Source organism: Miniopterus natalensis, chromosome X (genome assembly GCF_054644295.1).
Source record: "Miniopterus natalensis isolate mMinNat1 chromosome X, mMinNat1.hap1, whole genome shotgun sequence".
In the NCBI taxonomy this organism is placed as follows: Eukaryota; Metazoa; Chordata; class Mammalia; order Chiroptera; family Miniopteridae; genus Miniopterus; species Miniopterus natalensis.
Window position 1 is genome coordinate 66990997 of NC_142103.1, and position 22475 is coordinate 67013471.

At 43.9% G+C, this 22475-nt stretch overlaps 1 protein-coding gene across 2 annotated transcripts; it reads left to right on the plus strand.

Annotated features, from left to right (window-relative positions):
* The first annotated feature begins 4173 nt into the window (after positions 1-4173).
* On the plus strand, positions 4174-20404 carry GABRQ (gamma-aminobutyric acid type A receptor subunit theta). Of its 2 annotated transcripts, none has more exons than XM_016214083.2 (9): positions 4174-4322; positions 6299-6387; positions 12337-12404; positions 13728-13948; positions 15685-15767; positions 16243-16380; positions 16956-17108; positions 18623-18873; positions 19448-20404. In XM_016214083.2, the coding sequence occupies exons 1-9, from the start codon at positions 4174-4176 to the stop codon at positions 20402-20404; spliced, it is 2109 nt and encodes a 702-aa protein (XP_016069569.2). The 2 variants fall into 2 exon arrangements, with proteins under 2 accessions (XP_016069569.2, XP_087685546.1); XM_087829420.1 differs by having other exon boundaries at positions 19622-20404.
* The last annotated feature ends 2071 nt before the right edge of the window (positions 20405-22475 follow it).

Here is a 22475-nt window from a genome sequence, read left to right on the forward strand (position 1 = left end):
GCTTATGGTTACAGGTACATGCAAAAAAAATGAAACTAGATCACCAACTCACTTCATACACAAGAATAAATTCAAAATGGATAAAAGACTTAAATGTAATTCAAGAAACCATAAAATCCTGGAAGAGAACATAGACAGTAAAGTCACAGACATCCCATGTAGTGGAATTTTCACTGATACATCTAGGGCAAGAGAAACAAAAGAAGAAATAAACAAATGGGACTACATCAAACTGAAAAGCTTCTGCACAGCAAAAGAAATCATCCTCAAAATACAAAGGAACTCCAAAGTATGGAAGAACATATTTGCCAAGGATACATCTGATAAGAGGTTAATTTCTAAAATATAGAAAGAACTCATACAACTCAACAAGTGAAAGACAAATAATCCAATTAAAAATGGGCTAAGGATCTGAATAGACATTTCTCCAAAGAGGACATACAGATGGCCAAGAGACATATGAAAAAATGCTCAACTTCGCTAATCATCAGAGAGATGCAAATTAAACCCACAATGAGGTATCATTTCACACCTGTCAAAATGGCTACCATCAACAAATGAACAAATGACAGGTGTTGGTGAACATGTGGAGAAAGGGGAACCATGGTACACTGCTGGTGGGACTGCAGACTGATGTAGCCGCTATGGAAAACAGTATGGAGGTTCCTGAAAAAACTAAAAATGGAACTGCCTTTTGATCCAGTGATCCCACTTCTAGGAATATATCCTAAGAAACCCAAAACACTTATCAGAAAGAACTTATGCACCCCTATGTTCATAGAAGCACAGTTTATCATAGCTAAGATCTGGAAACAGCCCAAGCCTAAGTGCCCATCAGTAGATGAGTGGATAAAAAAGCTGTGAGACACTTATACCATGGAATACTATGCAGCTGTAAAGAAGAAGGATCCCTTACCTTTTGGGACAGCATGAATGAACCTGGAGAATATTATGTGAGGCAAAATAAGCCAGGCAGACAAAGGTAAATATCACATGATCTCACTTATATGTGGAATCTAAAGGACAAAACAAACTTATGAACAAAATAGATCCTATACAGCAACATAGAAGCATGGAACAGATTGACGAATCTCAGAGGGAAGGTAGGGGTGGGGGAGGAGAGATTAACCAAAGAATTTATGTACATAAATGCATAACCCATGGACACAGACAATAGTGTGGTGAAGGCCTCGGGCTGCGGGTGGGTGTGGGGTAGAAGGAGTCAATGGGGAAAAAAGAATCTGTAATTCTTTCAACAATAAAGATAATTTTTTAAAAAAAAAAAAGCTTACGGTTGTCTCTAAAATAAAAATCAAATTCCTTCTTTTGGATAATTAAGTACAAAACTCTTTTTCTTGCTTTATTTATTTATTTATTTATTTATTTATTTATTTATTTATTTATTTATTGAGCACTGTGTGTGTGGTGCTCACTAGGCCAAGTTCTACCTAATTCCTTGTCTTTTACCTCTCTTACCCCTTGTTTAACTCCAAACTTACCCTATATTCCAGTCAAACTGGAATATTCACTGTCATGTGGTAGACCTGGGTCCAGAACACAGATGAGTTAACTTCCAGGTCAGTGCTCTTTCCTCTAAACCATGATCCCATATTCAGGCTTGAGTCCATTCAATTTGTATATTTATGGATATTCTAAAATATTAACTAGTTGCAATCCTTCTCAATGGCATGCCTTAAGAAGTTCATCACTGGTGAACATGACTGAGGTCTATTTCTTGAACTTTTGTCTAATAGTACATTTTTGTACTTTGTGTAGCTTTTCGGACTATTTTTCTTGTGAGGGCCCTCTGGGATGTGAGGTCTAGAAGTGAATTCATCATCATTATCAACTTTTTGGCACTCTCCATCCTCACAAGGGCACCCAAAAATTATAACTTCAAGCTTCAGTCTTGTTTGCCCTGACAAATGAGGAACCTATTGCCTGTGGAATTTGATTCCAAGTAGCTGGGAACATCCTGTATCTAAATAAATCTACTCCCACCTGCTGGCAGTTCTGTGAACTCCCAGTCAAAGCTGAATCACACTAAAAAAACAACCCTATAACCTTCTGGAAATAGGCAAACCTGGAAACAGGGATTCTAGTTTGGGTCTCTATGGTTATGTGACTTTTTGTACATGGTTAATCCCTTTTCATTATCTGGGCCTCAGTTTTCTCATATTACAATCCAAATATTTGGACAAAATGATCTAGAATGACCCTTCCACTTTTATAAAGCAAGGATTGCCTCTACAAAGATGCCTGGGTGACCAGGGACTATGGGGACAAAATTAGGAGTAGGAGTAGATTTGATTGATCCACTCCTGTATATGATAGTGACATATAGGTCCCACCATTATTTTTTACTTCTGCACCCATGGCAAGGAGAGAGTTTGCTGCAATGGCAGGGAGGGGAAAGAAAGGGAAAAGAAGATATGAGGGTGGTCTGCTCATTAAAGGAAGGCAGAGAACTATGAGACTTTTAAAGTTTTATTTTTAAGAAAGCAGGGATAAAGAGTTAAACCTTTACCTGTGGGGAACCTCAGCCAAGCAGGTAACTGAAATTCTGCTGGACACAAGCAATCCCAATTCACTTTGCCAATTGCTGAGGGAAAGGGGAAGGGGGCTGTATTTCTGTGTTAATGTTCTAACTAACCAAGAGCGAACTTGAAATTTATTTTCATTGCAATCCTTCTCAACAGCATGCCTTAAGAATTTCAACACTGGTGAACATGACTGGGGTCTATTTCTTGAACTTGCTTTGTCATGGATCTGAGATGGAAAGGACAGAGGGGATTGAGTAGACAATTGTTCTTATCCTTTGAGATCCTTCTGTTTCATAGGACAGTATTTGAGATGGTGAAAATAATAAAAGCCCTCTAGTCAAAATTCCAGGATTTTCCACATAATACTGCCAGAATTTAGGAGCATTGGCATGGCCTGCTCTCCAGGGGCTAATTCCCTTGAACATCTGAAACACTGGCCTTTGTCTTTTTTCCCCTTCCATGGTGTCAGCCATAGACCCTCAATTCAACTCTGCATGCCCTGGCTATGGGACAGAGTCACAACTCAGAGTGATCTCAGTTAGTAAACCCTTCCAATTCCTTGTGCTTTGTCCCAGGGACCCAAACTTGAGGTGAAGAGTACTCTGGGAAACTAAAGACTTCAAGAAACTCTGGGTCTCCTGGAGCCCAGTTGCTATCCTATGGAGGGACACTCCTGCTATGGCTACAGCTGTGTCATAAAACCCACTCCTGATCACTGCCCACTCCACTCAGAGGCAAGGCACATGGGGGTTGCTGGAGGGTCAGGGGTTTGGGAATCAGCAGCAGTCAGATACCTCCTGATCACTAAATGTGTTCATCTCTTTCAGAACACAGACTCAGCCAGGGTAGTCAAATCACCTCATTCCCTTCACCACACACACACTCACACACAGGAAATCTCTTGAACACATGTTTTTCCAAGAAAAACGCACATCTTGGATTTTTTGCAGAGAGGAAAAGCAAGACCAAGCCAATGCCCCTAGTGACAGGGTGCCCAGCCCTCCAGCGGGTGACTTCCCTCCCTCTCCTCTCCCCCTCCCCCTCCTCTCCCCTTCCCCTCCTTCTCCCCTCCCCTCCTCTTCCCTCTCCCCCTCTCCCTCCCCCTCCCCCCAGCCCTGCCTGGCCGGGTCCCTGTCAGTCTCTGGCTTGCGAAGGGACGTCTGCCGGGGTCTGAAGGTAGTGGGAGCCGCCCGCAGATTCTGGGCGGAGATGAGAGCTGGTTCCTTTTTGTGTCGCTCCTGGCACCTGCGGGATTGGTTCAGCTGGTGCTGCTGTCGGAGAGGGTGGAACCAGTAGAGTTTCCAGCTGGGTGCTCAGTGGCAGTGGGAAGGCTGCAGAAAGAGTCCACAGTCACAGCGGCCTGACGAGTCCTAGAGGTGATGCTTGCAGAAGAGCTGTGGGGCCTGCTCCTCCCGCCGTCTCTGCTTCCAGTACAATCGCTACTGTCTCGTTAGAGGTGACTCCTAGCGACCCCCGAACGTCCTCTCGCCCTGCACTGCCCCCACCCTGTCCCTGTCCCTGTCCCTGTCCCTGTCCCTGTCCCTGTCCCTGTCCCTGTCCCTGTCCCTGTCCCTGTCCCTGTGGCAGTGGGCTCTCTCGAGCGCTCCCTGGCTCCCAGAGCGGTGGGGCCATGGGCATCCGAGGGATGCTGCGAGCCGCTGTGCTCCTGCTGCTCATCAGGACATGGCTCTCGGAGGGCAACAACGCAACTCCCCTCCCGGAATTCCACTTGGAGCTCTCTTCTACCGTGCCCGAAGTCGTCCAGAATGTCTTCAATTGGTAAGCCAGTGCCACCAGGGCGGGCAAGGTGGCGACAGAGTAAGGTGGGGAACCTCATGTCTCTCTGAAAGAGTGAGCTGGGGGAGGCTAAGACTCTTGGGCCCTGCCTGTGGGACCCCCGATGGAAACTGGGTGGGAGTGGAGGTGACCGGTTGAAATAGAATTCTGTGCTAGAGCCCACCTCTTACTGTGGCGCCTGACAAAGCCCTGCATGTGCCCAAACTGCAGCCACCGGGGGTGGAGAAAAGATGCCCTCTCCCCAGGGTCTGCCATCCATCCCCAGGGACTAAAACCCTGGGCAGCTTTTCCCAGTCACATCTTTTAGCATCTGTGGGATTGGGGTGGAAGTGGCGGTACATGGTGATGGGCAATTCTCAAAGCATAGGCAGTAAAGACACCTGTTTGAGTGAGCATTTTAGTCTGTTCCCTGAGGTGCATAAGTGTGTGTGTTCTTGAGTGTGCATCTTGAGCAGTGAGGACCTTTTCTGATGCTGCAAATAGAAATTATTGACTCAGCCTCACAGGAGCCCAGACAGTGCAATCGGTAGCTGTATAACCCTGTAACTGGATGGCCTAAAATGGGTGCACTTTTGTACATACTCCTGTGAAAACATTTGAAGATTCAGGGTTTTTTCTGTGTTTGATTTCAAGTTTGAGCCTGCAAATATCTGAAGAGAGATGTCAGCCTTTACATGTAGATCACACAGAAATGTGTTGGCCAAGGAACCTGAGCACTAGCATAGGGATAATGTGTGGTCCTAAACAAGTGGGAATGCATTACTGTAACATAGGAGTAATATATGTGCACACTTTGGAATGAATCAAAATGAAATTTTGTCATTCAAGATTATTACAAATAATCTTTTAATGGCAAACCAGAAAATGAACATGTCTTCAGAAAAAAAAAGGGGGGGGGTAATTGGGCAAGGTTCCAGCAGACAGCTCTGCAATGGCCTCAACCCAAACCCAGTATACCAGACTGCACTACTGAACACACACACACACACACACACACACACACACTGAGATTTACAGGGGCTGATATTCCCTGGTCATTGCATCAAAGTATCTAAGACTCATAATGATACTCAGGGCCTGTCCTAATTTACAAGCCCCTCTTGGGGAAAGAGACCCACTGAAGACCTAGATGAATTGGGTGAGCACATCAGATATTTTTGGAAAGGTCGGTTCTGCAGGGCTGAGCTAGGTCCATTTACATATGCTCACCCAAGGCTGGAAGCACATGCTTAGCCAGAGAGATGCCTGCTCCCAGAATACAAGTCTTTTCAAGGGCAGCCCTGAGCCTCAAAAGTCTGAAATGGTTTGGTTGGGTGAGGGTCATAAATCTCTGCTATAGGAGCCCTCTCTCTGTGTCATATGCCATATGCCAAGGGTTAAAAACAAGTGTACATAAAGAAGGTTCACGTAGACTTGACAACAAAATGCTCAGCCCTAGTGAGGTAGGGGCAATGTGACTAAGTTGGAGAATGTAAACTGGTTGGTTCAGTTCAGGAGGGAAATTAGGGTAGAATATTACTTTCCTGGGGCAATTAGGTGTCCCTGGAAGGATCCTGACCAACCCAGAAAGCTGTATCCAGGCTGATGGTAAGGTGGGGTTCTTCAGGAGATTGAAGTAATGCATCTATCTAAGGCCTTCTACCTGCCCACTCCATCTGGTCTCCACATTCCCTACTCCCAATCCTACCTAGTAACCAGGATCCAATCTGTGTGCCCCACCCTCTGGATGAAAGCTATGGAAGGGGAAGGGGAAAGAGGAGTCTGCATCACTGCTGCACTTCTGGCTGACTCACTGTAGGGAGGGAGGGGGGCAGGGAGAGGCGAATACATGTATGACTGTACATGTCAGCATGTGTGCTAGGGAAAAGAAGGCCCTGGCAAGCTGACACCTGGCATGCTCTTCGGTGTTTGTTCTCTGAGAAGCAATGTGGCATTTACTGATGACTTCTCTGTTTTAGCAAAAATTGTGCAAGTGAAGCTGTGGTTCACAAGATTTTGGACAGGGTGCTGTCAGGATATGATGCCCATCTGAGACCACATTTTGGAGGTAAGACATGTCCAGACACTAGAGGCCTGCATGTTAGGTGGAACAGAGCTGAACTACAGTAAGCCACCCCCATTCAGTAAGCTGACCCACCAGTGGCACTCCCCTGGCTCAACACTTCTGCCTCTCCCCTTCAGAGACCTGCAGTGAGCACTCCCAGGCCCCCAACTTCCAGGTTTTTTGCTCTACCCTTGGAATTTTCCCCACTTCTCTGCAAGAGGACTTCTGCCTCCCTCCATACTCCTTTACAATGGCACAGAGCAAGCCTGAAGAGCACTTCCTGGTGTGGCTGGAAAAGTGCTAATACCAGAAGTGGGTATGCCAGACAAAACAAATGCCATGCTTCTCAAGCTAGAGTTTTCTGCCCCATCTATGAGGAGTAAAAAGTTCTTCTACTTGAGCACACATTCTGGACACTTGCCCTATTCAGCTAGTTCAAAGCTAAGGCCATCGTCTTCTCTGTCTTATCTACTTCCCCTACCCACCTGGTCTGAGGCACTGCTGCCTCTGTGCCCTCCCTAAACCTTTAGCTCCCACCAAGTTCATTTTATTCAACACACTGCAAGCATCATGATCTTTATAAATCCAGCCTGATCACCTCAGGAATTTTTGATGGCTTTATTTTTTTGTTGTTGTTGTTAATCCTAAGATATTTTTTCCATTGATTTTTAGGTAGAGTAGAAGGGATGGAGGGAGAGAGAAAGAGAGATAGAGGAAGAGAGAGAGAGAAAATATTTGAATATGAGAGAGATGCATTGATTGGTCGCCTCCAGCACACACCCAATCAGAGCAAAGACAGAACTTGCAACCAAGATACCTGCCCTTGACCAGGATCCAGTCCAGGATGCTTCCAAGCACAGACCAATGCTCTAACCACTGAGAACACCGGCTAGGGCTTGATGGCTTTATTTAACTGGCAGATAAAATCCAAACTCCTTAGGCCAGCACTCAGATCTCAAGCACAGAGATGAGAAATGACAAAGAAACTGAGGCTCCAACCTCCAGGAAGTCAATACATCAGTTTTTCCTTATAGCTCAACATAACCTTACCCCTTGGAAAGAGTGAATGGCTTGGATCATAGGGTTTTTAAGGGACCGGGCAGCCCACAGAACAGGAGTAGCATTCTCTAGCCCAGAGGACACCCAGGAAACCTAGACCAAGGACAAACAATAGGAACAATGTATTAAATAGAGATTAGTCACATTTCTGCTCAAAGGAACAGAGAAGGAGCGAAAACGAGTGGCTAAGTCAGAGAAAGCATTCCACTTCCTGAAGGTGGTAGAAGTAGACCTCCCACTCTAAAGTGTTAATGAATGCTAATGGTTCACATTTGTACATACATATAGAGGTCTTCTGAATACACAATGCCTCCACCCTAGAGGGCTTACAACTGTGGGGAATTTCCCTTGTAGTAGACTACTGCAGGGTAGGGGAGTGGGGGGTTGTGATTTGCTTGGGAAGGCACCTTGAAAACCAAGGAGGTCGCCCTGGGCTAAGCTTGGAGGTGGGAGACTTCACTAGTGTCCCCTTTGCTGTGTGATTCTTCTGTGGGGGTGGAAGGTGCAGCCTCAGGATCCAAGGTGAGTGTGCACTGGGACTGGGAAGCAGGAGTGGAGAGGGCAGAAGGCAAGCTCTTTCAAAATGAGAATTCAGGTATTAGGGCACAGCCATCATCCCATTGCATGACACTGGTTTTTAATCAGTTGCACCAAGCACCAGTGAGTGTCAAGGGAGTAACTACATTTTCTCTTTTCCTCATTTTCTTGTTTCTCAGCAAAGGCTGACCAACACCCATTTAAGTACAGGGAACTGTTTCAAGATGCCATCTTTGCAGGGCCAGGGGGAGGAAGCAGGGCAAGAATGAGCTTCTGAGGATTGTCAGGTGTGGTTGGTTCACAATATATCCAAGGCCCCTCACAACCATATTTTGAGTTAATTTGGGTTTATTTACACCTGATGCCTAGCCTCTTGGGTTACACTAAGCTTTGTGAGCATGCAGACTGAAGTATATGAGAAAAGATGGGTCCCTGATTTGGCCAAACAGTAGGTGAAGGTGGAAGTGCTAGGACAACACAGGACCTTCTAACATTTAAACAGAAGGAGACACTATAGGCTCTAAGTCTGGGGCTGTTGTATTATAGGTAGAAGCAATCAGTGGGATAGCTGGGCCAAGGGATTCAGGGTTGAGGGAATCCAAGACTCTCTGTAAAGCCTCCCACTATATAGAGTCAGATTCCTCTGTGTCTGAGGTGAAGTAGAGTTTCAAGGACACACACACACACACACACACACACACACACACACCCCGAATGCAGAGGCCACACCTAACTGTGGTCAGGTTCAAATGAGAGCCTTATTATGTCTTTGAGAAGAGGAGGAGGATAAAGAGGAGGAGCCAGGGTAAGTTAACAAAGCTGCTTCCTTCTGGAAGAGAGAATTGGATTCCACAGTGTTTCCAAAGGCAGGTCCCTGAGGACTTTGTCTAGTCCAGCACCTGGCATGACATAGGTGTGGAGTGAAGGAATTAATGGGACATCGTCATCATTCCTTTATTTATTTGTCTTCCTCTGGCATTCTGATGGATTCTAGGGAGAAATAAGAGTTGGGGCAGCACAATTTCCCAGAGGGAGGGGAGTGGTTACCTCCTCCAACTTTTCCTGCCTTCCTGAGCCCATCAGGAGGGACAGCAATGGGATACGGGACTGAAGCCATCACCCCAGAGACAGCATTTAGACACCTATCTAGAAGCTTCTTATTCCCCTTTCTTATGCTTTTAAGCATGTGGGATACCTTAGCTAAACTCTCATCTTGACCACTGCTAGCACATAAGGTATCCCCTCTAGGTGGATAAACTAGAAATAGGTCTCAGGTCCCCTTCCTCCAGGCTACATCACTGAGCCAGGACACATGGCTTGGTGACTATATTTCAGCTCCCACTTGCCCCTTTAACTGGGAGCCCTTGGACAGGGCTATGCTCTGTAAGGAATAGGGTTGCCTGAGTGGCACTGAATGATCTAAGATAAAAAGTCTGAAAGTGCAGTGTGGTGGTGAAGGGATGACTGCCTGGCCTCTCTGGGGCTTGATACCTGCCTAACACAGCTTCCATCCTCTGAAGGCATGTGGGGAACCTGAAAGACTGTAATAAAGGAATTCATTTCTAGAAACCCCTGTCACTACAGAGCACTTTGCTGGAGATCATTCACAATAACCCTGAACACTGGATTCACACAGAGGCCCATTTTCTTCTCAGCTGCCATTCATACACTGATTCCCAAAAGAACTTTACTTTTTGAAGCACTGGGATAGGAATAACACATTTCCCACTTTGCAGCTCAGTTTCTGGGCAGTCAACCTGCAGTGAAGCCAACAGGCTGAAATGCAAGTGTCATGGGTGTTTCCATAACAGCACTGTGATGTAATACACATAGAATAATGGCTTAGCTGTAGGGCTTGGTGAGGGCAGCTTTGACCCAATGAGGAAACAGTAAAAATATATTTTTCCACAATACCTTATACTTTAGTACGTATTTTCACATTCCTCTTCAGATTTGAGTGGGCAGGACTCACACCTAGGCCAAAAAATGAAAACCAGGATCCAGAAACACACTCACACATTCAATCGCACACACACATATTAACATACACAAATACCCTTCAACACACTCATGTATTTACTCACACATATATACACACTGACACACTCACATGCACATGCTCATACATTCACATATACACATGAACATGGCCACACATATACACACAAGCATGCTCACATCCATAGTCACACAAATTTACTCATGTACATGCTTAGACATTCACACACATGAACTTATGCATTCACTCACATACACATACTCCCACATTAACACTCTTGCACACAAACAAGTTCATGTATTCACTCCCACACAAGCACACTCATATATACACACAAACATGTCCACATATTTACTAATTCACACACACATCTTCACACATAAACATGCTCGCTCATTAATATACATAGACATCTGCATGCATAAACACACACATCGACATGCTCACAACTCACTCATAACTGCACAGTGACATACTAACACACATGAATATGCTCATGGACTCACTTGCATATGAATATGCTCATGGACTCACTTGCACATCAGCATGGCCACACATTCACTCACATACAAACACACTCGTGTACACTCACACTCACACAGACATGCTCATACATTCATTTAAGCACATAAACACTCACACTTATATACTCACACTCATCACACTTATACATGTGAGTATATAAGTGTGATCACGTATTACATCTATCTCTTGCATATGAACAAGGTCATACACATAAACACATTCACATAGTCACACAATGAACTTGCTCACTCACACAGAAACATACAGTCACACATTCATAAGTTCACTTACATCCCCAAACATTCACTCACACAAACACACATTAAATCATTCATGCAAAAATGCTCACACAAGCACACATTTATACATTTCCTCACACATGCACTTAGCATACTAACACAGACTCACACATGAACATGCTGATGCATGTGAACACAGACACATTGACTCAACACACAAACATACTCACATACACTCATGTAAACACAACAACTTTATGCACACAAACATGGCCACTTATTTGCTCATACATGGACATGCTGACAAATATACTAACATGTGAACAGGCTCACACAGACAACCTCATATTCACTCCCATACAGTACACTCATTTATGCAAGTGGTTACACATTCATTCACCCAGAAATGTGCTTGTACATTCACTGGCTCACAAACACACATACCTTCACTCACATCCACATGAATACACTCACATGGATACACTCATACTTATGAAGATGCTCACACATTCACTCCCTCAAAAACATTTAAATAATATTTAAATATTCATACATACAAACATGCTCACATACATGAAAATACAAATTCACTCATGTACAGACAAGCTCACAAATATAAAGATGCTCATGTATTCACTTGCACATGAACACAATCATACATTCATTTCCACACACCAACATGCCTACATAATTGCATGTGCTTACATATTTACTCACATGCAATGTATGCAAACACACAAACATGTTCAGACATTCACTCATATGCATGCACACAGATTCACTCATATACATGGACGTACTCACATACACACATTCACACACAGATAAGCTCCAAAGTACACTCATGCTCACACATTTCTTTGCACATTAACAAACTCACATGTACTCACACATAGTCACACATTCACTCACTCACACACAGACACACAAACATATTCATTTGCACATGAACCCACTCATAGATCCAATCCCACACAATATGCCTACATATATACATGTATATGTGTTCACATTTACTCTCACACCACATATTGAAGCACACAATCATGCTCATGCATTCTCTAACACACAGACATGCTCACATACACTCATGTACACACAGCCACATTCACCTGCACATGAACATACTCCCATATTTACTCATACCTGTGAACATGCTCACATAAACTCATGTGCACAGCTCACACATTCATTCACACAAAGACACACAGTTCCTCACACATGGACACACCCATATACACTTACACAAATATGCATACCAAAAATCTTAGCTCTTGTTCTTGGGCTTATTGCTCCTGAGATTTTATCAAGAAAACATCTGGAAGAAGAATGTTTCATCACCTTATTTTCTCTTTGTTTTGCCCCAGTTTCTTCCTTTTTAGTATATCAGGTGCTAGGCCCTGTTCTAAGTGGTTGGCCTGTATTAACTATGAGATCAGTGCTTAAGTGATCCTCATTTTACCCATGAGGAAACTAAGGCTCAGAGAGGTTAGGTAACTTATTCAAGGTCACACATCTAATAAGTATCAAAATGGGGTTTAAATCCAGGCAGTCTGGCTCCTGAGTCCACACTAGTGTTTTCCTGTATTGTAGGCAAACCTGTGCCTGTGGGAATATCTATGTATGTCTCCAGTATTGAACACATCTCAGAAATAACTATGGTAAGTGTGTCAGCTTCAGCCATAAGACTGGGGACAAAGTACATGGGACAGGGGCAGGGTCATAAGCCAACTCCAGTTGTTCTGACCTGCAACAGAGCTCACATGGAGAAACACAGTCGGTTTTGGAAACTACAACCACCTGAAATAAAAAGTAAATAAATCCAACTGGATTCTAGACCTAAAAGGCTTTTGAAGTCTCTAAAAGATAATATAGGATACTGTCTTTGCACCTTTATGGTAGCTAAGGACTTTTTTATTTAAAGACACAGAAAACACAGACCATAAAAATAAACACTGGTAACTTCAACTATACAAAAATTCTGTTTAGCCAAAACTTCTGGAGCTTCTATTTTGCAAAACAAACAAACCCAGTATAACAAGTGTGAAAGGATAAGTCAGAGTGGACTAGGATATTTTCAACACAAAGGACTAATATGGAAAATACACATAGTTCCTGTGGATTAACACGAAGAATATTAAAAACAAATAAAAATGATCAGAAAATTTGAACAAGAACTTCACTTTTGTGAAGAAAACCAAGTAGCAAATAAACATATGAAAAGATGCTTGAATTTATTATTAATCAGTGAAATGCAAAATAAGACCACAATGAGACACTATTACACATCTACCAGATTGACAAAAATCAAGAGTCAGACAATACCAATGCTGGAAAGGCAAGAGCATTAGAATCTCCCATCTGCTCTTGAAGGGGGTATAATGCAGAACTTTCACTTCATAGTTCTTATTTCATTGTGATTTTGTGGTATGAATGGTGTGTTCACACAACAATATACATAGTATATTCATATAAGAAAATATTATCCAATATTCAAGCAATGCAAGTGAACAAATTTTAATTAAGCATGTCAACTTGAATGAATATTGCAAATATAATGCTGAGTGAAAGAAGAAAATTATGAATACATACAGTATGATTCCATTTGGAAAAATATCTTAAAATAAGCCCAACTAAGCAACATGTTCCCTAGAAATACATACATAGATGTTAAAACTCTAACATAAAGCAAGGGAATTATTGTCATTTAAATCTAAGATTTAAATGGTTACTTCTGGGAGGGGTGGGAAATATGTTCTGGAAGAGATACATTGAAGCTTGAAAGTTATTGGTAATGTTCTATTTCTTAACCTGGATTTTAATTACTCGGGGTTCATTTTATTATTCTTAACATTTAACATTCTTTTTTCATTACTCATCTATAGTTATAATGTATTCTTACACATGCATACATACACACACTCTCTGAGAAGAAAGAGCTGGATAACCTTGCTTACAATTGGGATTTACCTTTCTCTCTCCAGGACTGTACTGTCACAATGTTTTTTCATCAAACTTGGAAAGATCCATGTTTAGCATACTGTGAGACCCACCTGAATCTGACTCTGGACTATCGCATGGTTGAGAAGTTGTGGGTCCCTGACTTCTACTTTCTAAATAGCAAGGATGGCTTCGTGCATGACATGACTGTGAAAAATCTTATGTTTCAGCTTCACCCAGATGGAACGGTGCAGGATGGCATCCAGTGAGTTCCCCAGGGGTCTGGGGAGCCTCCTGGCAGGCTTTGTTCTTCCCACTGAGTATCCCACAAACAAACTCTAAGGGACACATGGAGAATCCCATTGCCTTTCAAACCTGTCTTATACTGCCACCTCACTCATCCTACCCAGTTTTCCACAGACAGCTTTACCTGTCCTGTCCCCAAACCTTGGCTTCTGTTCTTGTTTCTGTCTGGAGTGACCCTTTCCAAATCTTGGCCATCATTCGGTCGTTAACTCAAATGCCTTCTTTGTCAAGAAGTCCTCCTTGATTCTCTCAGCTGGAAGAGCTTTCCTTCTGACTTAGCATTGTATACATTCTGTTATTTATCTCTTTGTTTTTTTTCTCCCATGCAGTGAGGGAAGGAGACAGATAAATACTGAAGTCCATGCAGTAAGGGAAGGGGCCCGAACTCTGCCATTGGTCATATTTGTGTCATGTAGAGGCCCAGATGTGTGCAGTGTGGGTATGTTGCCTATGGCTCTGCACACACAGAATGCGTACGTGCTGGAAATCCTCACTAGTCTATTTATAGCATTGCAGACAACCACCAAAGCTCTCCTCACAGTGTCATCTCTTACAAACCATCTCTTAAGGCAAGTGTGAGAGAAAAATTTAGTTCAGAAAATTTCTCCAAGAGGTAGCTGCCAGGGTTCAGCTCTATCTCTGGGTCCCTCTTTCTCTAAGGTGTTCCTGCTCTGTCTCTTGTTTCCCTCTTCTTTGCCCATCCACTTTCCCATGGACCAAGGTGCTGGAGTCAGAGAACAATAAAGCCTGTAGGAGCAGGATACTGATCACACTTGTTTCATTTAAAGGGGACCTCAGCTGATTAGTGCTGCATGGAGTCACATAAGGGGCACACACACAACCTACCCACTGTGCAAAATGGAAATTACTTCAAGGGTTGAAAGGGACTAGGCTGGGGTTAGCAGCTGGGAATGGTAGGATAAGGGCTGGGGCAGAGCTTTAAAAACTATCCTGTTTGCACTGGTCACTTCTCCCATTTCCCCAGTTTCTCCAAGACCCCTCTTCAGATTACTCTCATGGACCCAACATGTGGCAACTTGAAGACTCTGCCCAACATTTCATGGCCCATCTCATATATGTTAATGCCTCCTATCCATTGATACCCACTGGCATTTTGCAAGTTCACAGTACCCTCATAGGCAGATACACAGAGATGACATCACCGTGGGGTGGGAGCAGCTTCCATGGCCAAAGATGAGCCTGAGACACTGCTCACATCCATACCTGAAGACTTCACATGAACACTGCACAGCAGATGTGGAGCTCTAGCTGCTTCAATGCAGCACAGCTTCCTCTTGACAGTCTTTCTACTTCTTCAGAAAGAAAGTCCTTTTTCTGTCTTTGCATTAGGTTTCCTCAAGGGCCTTTCTCATTCTGTCACCCCAAGGTGTTCTGACATGCCACACGTGTGTTTTTTTCAAGTTCTGCCAGATCTCTTGGTTTCTTTGCCACACACAATTTCCCTCTCACCTCCCTACATAATTACAATTCATCTTTCCTGTGGGAAGGAAGGAAGGAAAAAAGTAGAGAGGGAGGGAGGGAAGGAGGACCCAGCTTTAGCGCAGGCAGTTCAGAAAGATGTTGGTCGGCCAGTCCTTGGGATACCTCTCCTTCCCCACCCCTGCAATGTTCTCAGGAATGGTTGCTTGCCTGGGCTAGACTCACTTTTTCCTTCCTTTTGCTTTTCCTTTGCAGACTCATCACCACAGCAGCTTGCTCTATGAATCTACAGAAATACCCTATGGACAAGCAGAACTGCAAGCTGGAGGTGGAAAGTTGTACGTCTGCCTCCCATGGCTCCTTCTTTCCTGCCTGTGGTTGTGGCCATCAGTAAACCAAAGACAGACTTGGTAGTGAGAGGGACTGCATATCTTTCCTACTCCCTCCCTCCCCGTCTCTCTTCTCATAGATAGACAAGTGGAAATATATACATGGCATCTGGGAGAAGGTGGTCTTTAGGGTGTAAATAGTCCCATGGGGAAATTGTACCCTACTACTGGGAAATTGTTCACAAGCTAGTGGGTAGGAGCACATATCTTTGCTGTACTTTCCTTCCTTGCTAAAACAAACTCCAAACTGAGGGTTTTCTTTCCAAGTACCCCCTTTCCCCATAGTCAGACTCAACAAAACACAAAAGAACTCCCAAAAGTGCAAGTTCCAACCATCCTTTGGATTCCACAGACTGTGCTGGTGTGAAATCTGCCTATGCCTGCTTTCTGAGACTGATTGACTCTGTTTCTCTCTACTTCCCAGATGGCTACACGGTTGAAGACAACATTTTATACTGGGAAGGTGATAAGAATGCCATCCAGGGGACTGAGAAGCTACACATCCCTCAGTTCACCCTTTTGGGAAAGATAATGACTAACAAAGAGGAGATTTTCTACACAGGTGGGTCTGACCCCTTCCTTGTCTCCTGTCTCTCGTCTCTTTTGTATCCTGGTAAACTTCTGGGGACCTCTACCTTAGACCTCTACACTCTACACTGCCTCTTTTACTATTTCCTTCTGGCTCTGGAACCTTCCAAAACACCCTTCATAAAATCCCAGTGACTTACTCTCTGCAAATAAGAAAATGGGTGTGGAAGCATTTGGCCATGTTTAACACTCCACAAGTAAAAAGGATTCATGCTCTTGTTAATAAAAATAGGCCTTTCTCAGGGCCAGCCTCTCACCCTCTATCTGTTCACAGCTTTAAAACATGTCATGTCTCTCCCATTTTAAAATGTCAGTTGACATGGAGCAAGGAAGGAAGGAGGAGAAAACACATTTGCTATGCTATATGGACCTACTGACTCATGCCATTGTCGCTGGCCTTAAGGCATCAAATGTGGTCAGTTCAGCAGACTTCCAAGGATGGAGTATTAGAGGTTGAACTGCCTATTGATTTCCCTTCCTCTGTCCTATACTTCACCCTGAAAATCCCCTTAGCCCTGCCACCCTGATACCAGTATGTCTTCTTGCCAGGTTCCTATGTGCGACTTATACTGAGATTCTTGATCCAGAGGAAAATTATCAACTACCTTGTGCAGATTTATTGGCCTACTATCCTCACCACTATTGCCTCTTGGATAACATTTTGGATGAACTATGAATCTTCTGTAACCAGGGTGACAGTCGGTAGGTCTTGTCCTCACTCCCTCTCCCCAATCCCAGAGAAGAACTTGAGTCATCTCACTCAAAAAAAAAGTTGAGAGTAAGGGAAGAGTATTAGGAACAGTGTGTGACTGCACAGGCAAGGAAAAAAGATGGGTCCTACCCAACAGGCACTTGTACAGGTAGTCAGCCAATCCCCAGCCGAGAGACCAACGTCGGAAACAGGTGTGAAAAAAATCAGGGTTGGGATCTTCGTATGTTAGAATTCATTATTTATTTTCTGGATACATAAATGAATGGACAAGTCATAAATACAGATCATAAATGCAATACAACAAACATTGATTAAGTAACATATCTAAATGCCCTGCTAGATAGCAGAGGGCTTCCAGAGGAGCTGCCTTCAATGAGTATTTAGTGGAATGCTGAGACAGATGCCACTGGAGTCCAGAGGAGGAAATGACCCAGGTCTTTTGGCTAAAACTGCACCAAGAAAGTGTTGCACAAACTGGGTTTTCAAGACTTGTAGGAGGCAGAGATACAAGACTTGGCATTCCCTAAAAGAAAATAGCTTGATTAAAGGCACAAGGGCCCTAAAAGGGGGCAAAATCATGTAGTGTTTGGGGCAGGAGCTGAAGTGGAAAGAGTAGCAGAAAGAAAGCTTGGCATGATTTGGGAAGACCTTAAAAATCTAGTTTAGCCTGGCCAGGCATGGCTCAGCAGTTGAGCATCGACCTAGGATCCAGGCGGTCGGAGTTCAATTCCTGGTCAGGGCACATGCCCAGGTTGCGGGCTCGATCCCCAGTCGGGGGCATGCAGGAGGCAGCCAATCAATGACTCTCTCATTATTGATGTTTCTATCTCTCTCTCCCTCTCCCTTCCTCTCTCTGAAATCAATAAAGATATATATTTTTTAAAAAATCTAGTTTAAGCAGTTGGAATTTCTGCCTAAGCAATGGGAGCATCAAAGGTTTTTGAGCAGTACCAAAGAGGAGCCTAAGAAATCAGCTCCTAGGTTTATCTGGCCTCTCCCTGAAGAATGCAGTGTGTCTCAGATCCAGGTCTGGTTTCTCCTTCACCATCTTTGAGGCAGACTCCTCAGCCTCCTTCTTTAAGAGTACATGCTGCACTAAAACTTTATATTTCTGTAATATTTTAGGGCTCACAAAACCTTCTAGGGATGTGGTCTCATTTAGTATTAAGGAACTAAAGAATAGCCTAAGGACTTTAGAAGGCAAAAGGAGAAAGGACGGCCATAGGGTAAAATGGGGCTGGAGATATAAATTACTGTGAAACCATAGCTGGAGATTTTTAACTTGATCCTAAGAGCAACGGGAAGTCACTGAACTATTGAAGCACAGGTTTGGTGTAAAGATGAGAGAGGAGGGGCAAAGAACAAAGGTTCCAGGCCTGGAGAGCTGAAGGTCTATTTTGTTGAGGACCCTCCCCACCCAAGAGATGGTCTTTGCTCCCTTCCTGTACTATGTGAGCCCAACAGCTTACCAAGAACTTCAGCCACCTACCCATGTTGTTTATAGGTCTGACTGAAATGCTCATCCTGAACGCCCTCAATTCACACCTGCGGGAAAAACTCCCTGAATTTTCTTGTATCAAGGCCATTGACATTTATACGGTTGTATGCTTTTTCTTCGTGTTTCTGTCCTTGCTGGAATATGTGTACGTCAACTATCTTTTCTACAGCCGAGTGGGAACTCGCTACCATTATAGGCAACGTGGGAGAGCCCAAAGAATCATAGGCCACTATCACTACCAGGAATCAAGGCTGCAGGTTTGACATTTTGACTGATAATCAATTGTCTCTGAGTACCTCTTTAGCCTAAGCTTAGCACTCGACCCTTTCACATTTCTTAGTAATTCCTTTAACATACACACACACACACACACACATACACACACACACAAAGTAGAAAAGTTTATCATCACTCCTCTATAGGTTGAGTCATTGTCCAAAGTCACAGTAGCAGAGCTAGATTTCCCCAGACCTTTGATCTTCGAATCCAGTCCACTTAGCATGCTTCCAAGGGCAAGTGATGGAGCCAGAATGAAAGGGAGCACAGGGAGGCTGAAAGGAAGAAACAGACACCCAGAGAGGCTGGCCTACCCCTCCTTCCTTTGCTCTTCTTACTCCCAAAGCCATGCTGAGGCTTTTGTTTCTGGTGGTATATTAATGTCCAGCACCAGCCCCTCCTTCACAGGGAGCCCAATCCTGCCTGTCTGAGGAAGCCTTGCCTCTGTCCACCACACAACACTCCAGATGGAGCTGCTGCCCCAAGGTAACACAGGTTTGGCAGCCACCCCAGACTTCTCTAATATGCTAACAGCCTCTTGGTCCTGTTCCTCAGCCCCAGGCATACCAAAGAACCCAGGAAGAGGAGATTCTGTCAGTCAAAGAGATCAACAATCACTTTACAAGTGCTGATGAAGAAGGACCCCTTCCTGCTCCTTTTCCGAAAGTGCTTATTCATGTAGGATTTGAATCTACTGACTTCATAAGTTTATCGGCTGTTTCTTCAAAGGATAACCAAGTTAACATCAAAAATGAAAGTGGCTCTCCTCCCTTTAGACCAATGCAGGCCCACTCATCTATCCCAGAAAGCCTCAACTCTTTGACCTTCATCTCAGAGCAGGTCCCACTGGCCACCTCAGAAAGCCTTAGCTCACTGTCTTCTCTCTCAGTCCAGTCCTGGCTGGCCACAGGAGAAAGCCTGAGTGATCTCTCCTCCACCTCAGAGCAAGCCCTGCACAGCTATGACATTCATTTTAATGGTTTTGAGATTGATGGCAGTGTTATTCCTACCAAAATCCACAATCATGGTGAGGCCCATGGCCATGCTGAGATACATGACCCAGAAGACCCTGAAGAGAGCTACAGCTTGGATGACAACCATGGTCATGGCCCCAATAGAAAGTGTCTGCTCATCCGTGGCCAGAAGTGTGTGCAAGAAGAAAGCTGCAGGCCTGATATCATCCATATACGCTGTGAAGTGTTCCTTAGCTTGCCTGGTGACATCAAAGTTGATCGCAGTTACCTCGACCTTAAGAAGCAACTTCAGCATGATAGTCACACTATCTGGAGCCATAATGGTGACAGTTTCATGGGCTTTGATCAAGACGAGGACAGTAATTCAGAATCTGATGATAGTTGCCCCCCAAACCCTGGGTACTCTTTCAGGGAAAGGTTTTGTTACGAGCTCTTTGACCCTGACTATGTCCCTAAGGTTGATAAGTGGTCCCGGATCCTCTTCCCTCTTGCCTTTGTGGTGTTCAACATTATTTACTGGCCATACAATGGCTTTTAGCCCCATAGTGCCCCAGAACAGCAGGGGCACTGTGCTGTGCTCCCTCCACAGTTTCTTTTGGTTCCATTTTGCCTTTTTTCTTTGTTCATTTTATTTTTGGTCATTTGGGTAGTCAAATTAGTTCTACCTTTCACTTTATAAACATGAGCTGGGGAGTAGTTGGAAAGAATGTGTTCTGGCTGGAAGGAAAGCTATTGAGAAGAAGTTGGAGGTAAATAGCTAATTGATTTTCCTTTTTATACTAGAAGACTGTTACCTTTTCAAATACTTCTAACATCTAATAAGCACAGAAAAGCCCCTGGAAGTGTTGAGAGGACAGAGAGGAGACAGGTTGAGGAACAGAGGACGGAGCTGAGCCCTGTGCACAAACATTTCTGGGGATTTCTATCCCCCTGAAATGTTGCATTTTCTTTTTCACTACTTTTTTTTCTTCTGCTTTTACCTCCTAGGGATTATGGTGCTTGCTGACCTACTACTTAGGGTTTTATGGGAGAAAGTCAAGCTGGGTTGGGCTAGGGTGCACAGGGGAAGGGCTAGCCATGGCTTTGAAGTGCAGGGGACTAGCTCTAGGGAAATTGTTGCATTTTGAAAGTGCCTTTTCCACACTATTTTTCTGTTGTATTTTGAGTGTGTTGTAGTAGCACAGGGTTGGGAGTGGAATGTAGGTGGGTAGTTATGGGTGTTGAGTGAGATGTCAGGGTAAGTGAGAGGGCATGTTTCCAGCAGGAGCTCTCAAGAGGCTGAGTGATGTCAAGTTGGAGATTACCCAAATTGAACTAGCATCTTTGGAAGGATTGGAACTTACCTTGTTTATATTTCTGCTTCAGAATGCTTGACAATAAGAACTTAGTACATGTGTCTAGATCAGATGCTAAGTTGAACACTAGTCATAGAACAAGCACTTGGTGAATGAAGACTAGGGTTAGAAAAGTTCTGACTTGCTACTTCACCATCTGATCTAGAATAGCAGATGAACTGTTGTGAATCTCTATACTAAACCTTCCTATTTATCCAGTGCAGTGTCAGTGAGCTCACTGACCCATCACATCGTCAGACCCTCACAGGAACCCTGTGAGCCAGGGAAGGCAAAACATAATATCCCAGTGTTCCTAAGAGAAAAAACAGATCTTGAGGACATGCACCCAGTGAGTGGTAAAGCCACCCCATTTGGTCTTCCTTCTTCTTGTCCTTTTAACTTAACTGAGGCACTCCCTTTTTCTCCCTTCCACTTTACAAAAGAGGGTGCTCCATCAGGTTCTGCCAGGCACCAGACATCATTCTATAGCACCTGGAGCATTTCTTCAGGAAGAGGCCCTTGACCAGTGTGAACTGAACTTATGGAATATGGGCGCTGCCCACCCACTGGGGCTTCTAAAGGAAGTAGAAATTAGCTAGTGCTTCAACTTGCAAAGTAATTTCACCTCATTGATGGAGGCCATGGGAGAACAAGATTTGCCAAGCACTCAGCCTCCTTCCTTTCTAGGCAGCCTTCCTTGCAACACTTCATCCACCTCCCCTTTTAACTGTGTTTCTGTGTTTGTTTCTGTGTATACCAAGGTGTGTGTGTGCATCAAGGTAGTCCTCTGTGCATATACAACTATTTGAGAAGCTGTATAGCTATATGTATATCAGTGTAAATCTCTATTGGTGTGTATAACAATGTATATATAAGAATGTGTGGATGCATATATGTGTGTTCACCCTTATGAAAGAGTGTGCAAACATGTGACTTATGTATGTGTGTACTTGTGTGTACACACATGGGTGTAATCTGTGTGTATGTTTAAGTGCATGTGTGTATATCTGTGTTTATTTATCTAATTTGAATGAGTGTGAAAGGAAATACACCTGAAAATATATGTATTTCTTGTTGGTGACTCTTCTAGAACTGACAGAATTCCCTTGGCCTGTTCCCACATAAGGGGAGAGGTGTCTATTTAGCCAGGCTAATTAACTGACTTTCTTTCCAATTCTTGTTTCAGGGAGCAGCATCTCCCAGTCTCCACCCACTCCTCTCATTCTCCCTCTACCCATCTGTGCTATCTCCTGGATAGAAGACACAGAAGAAGTG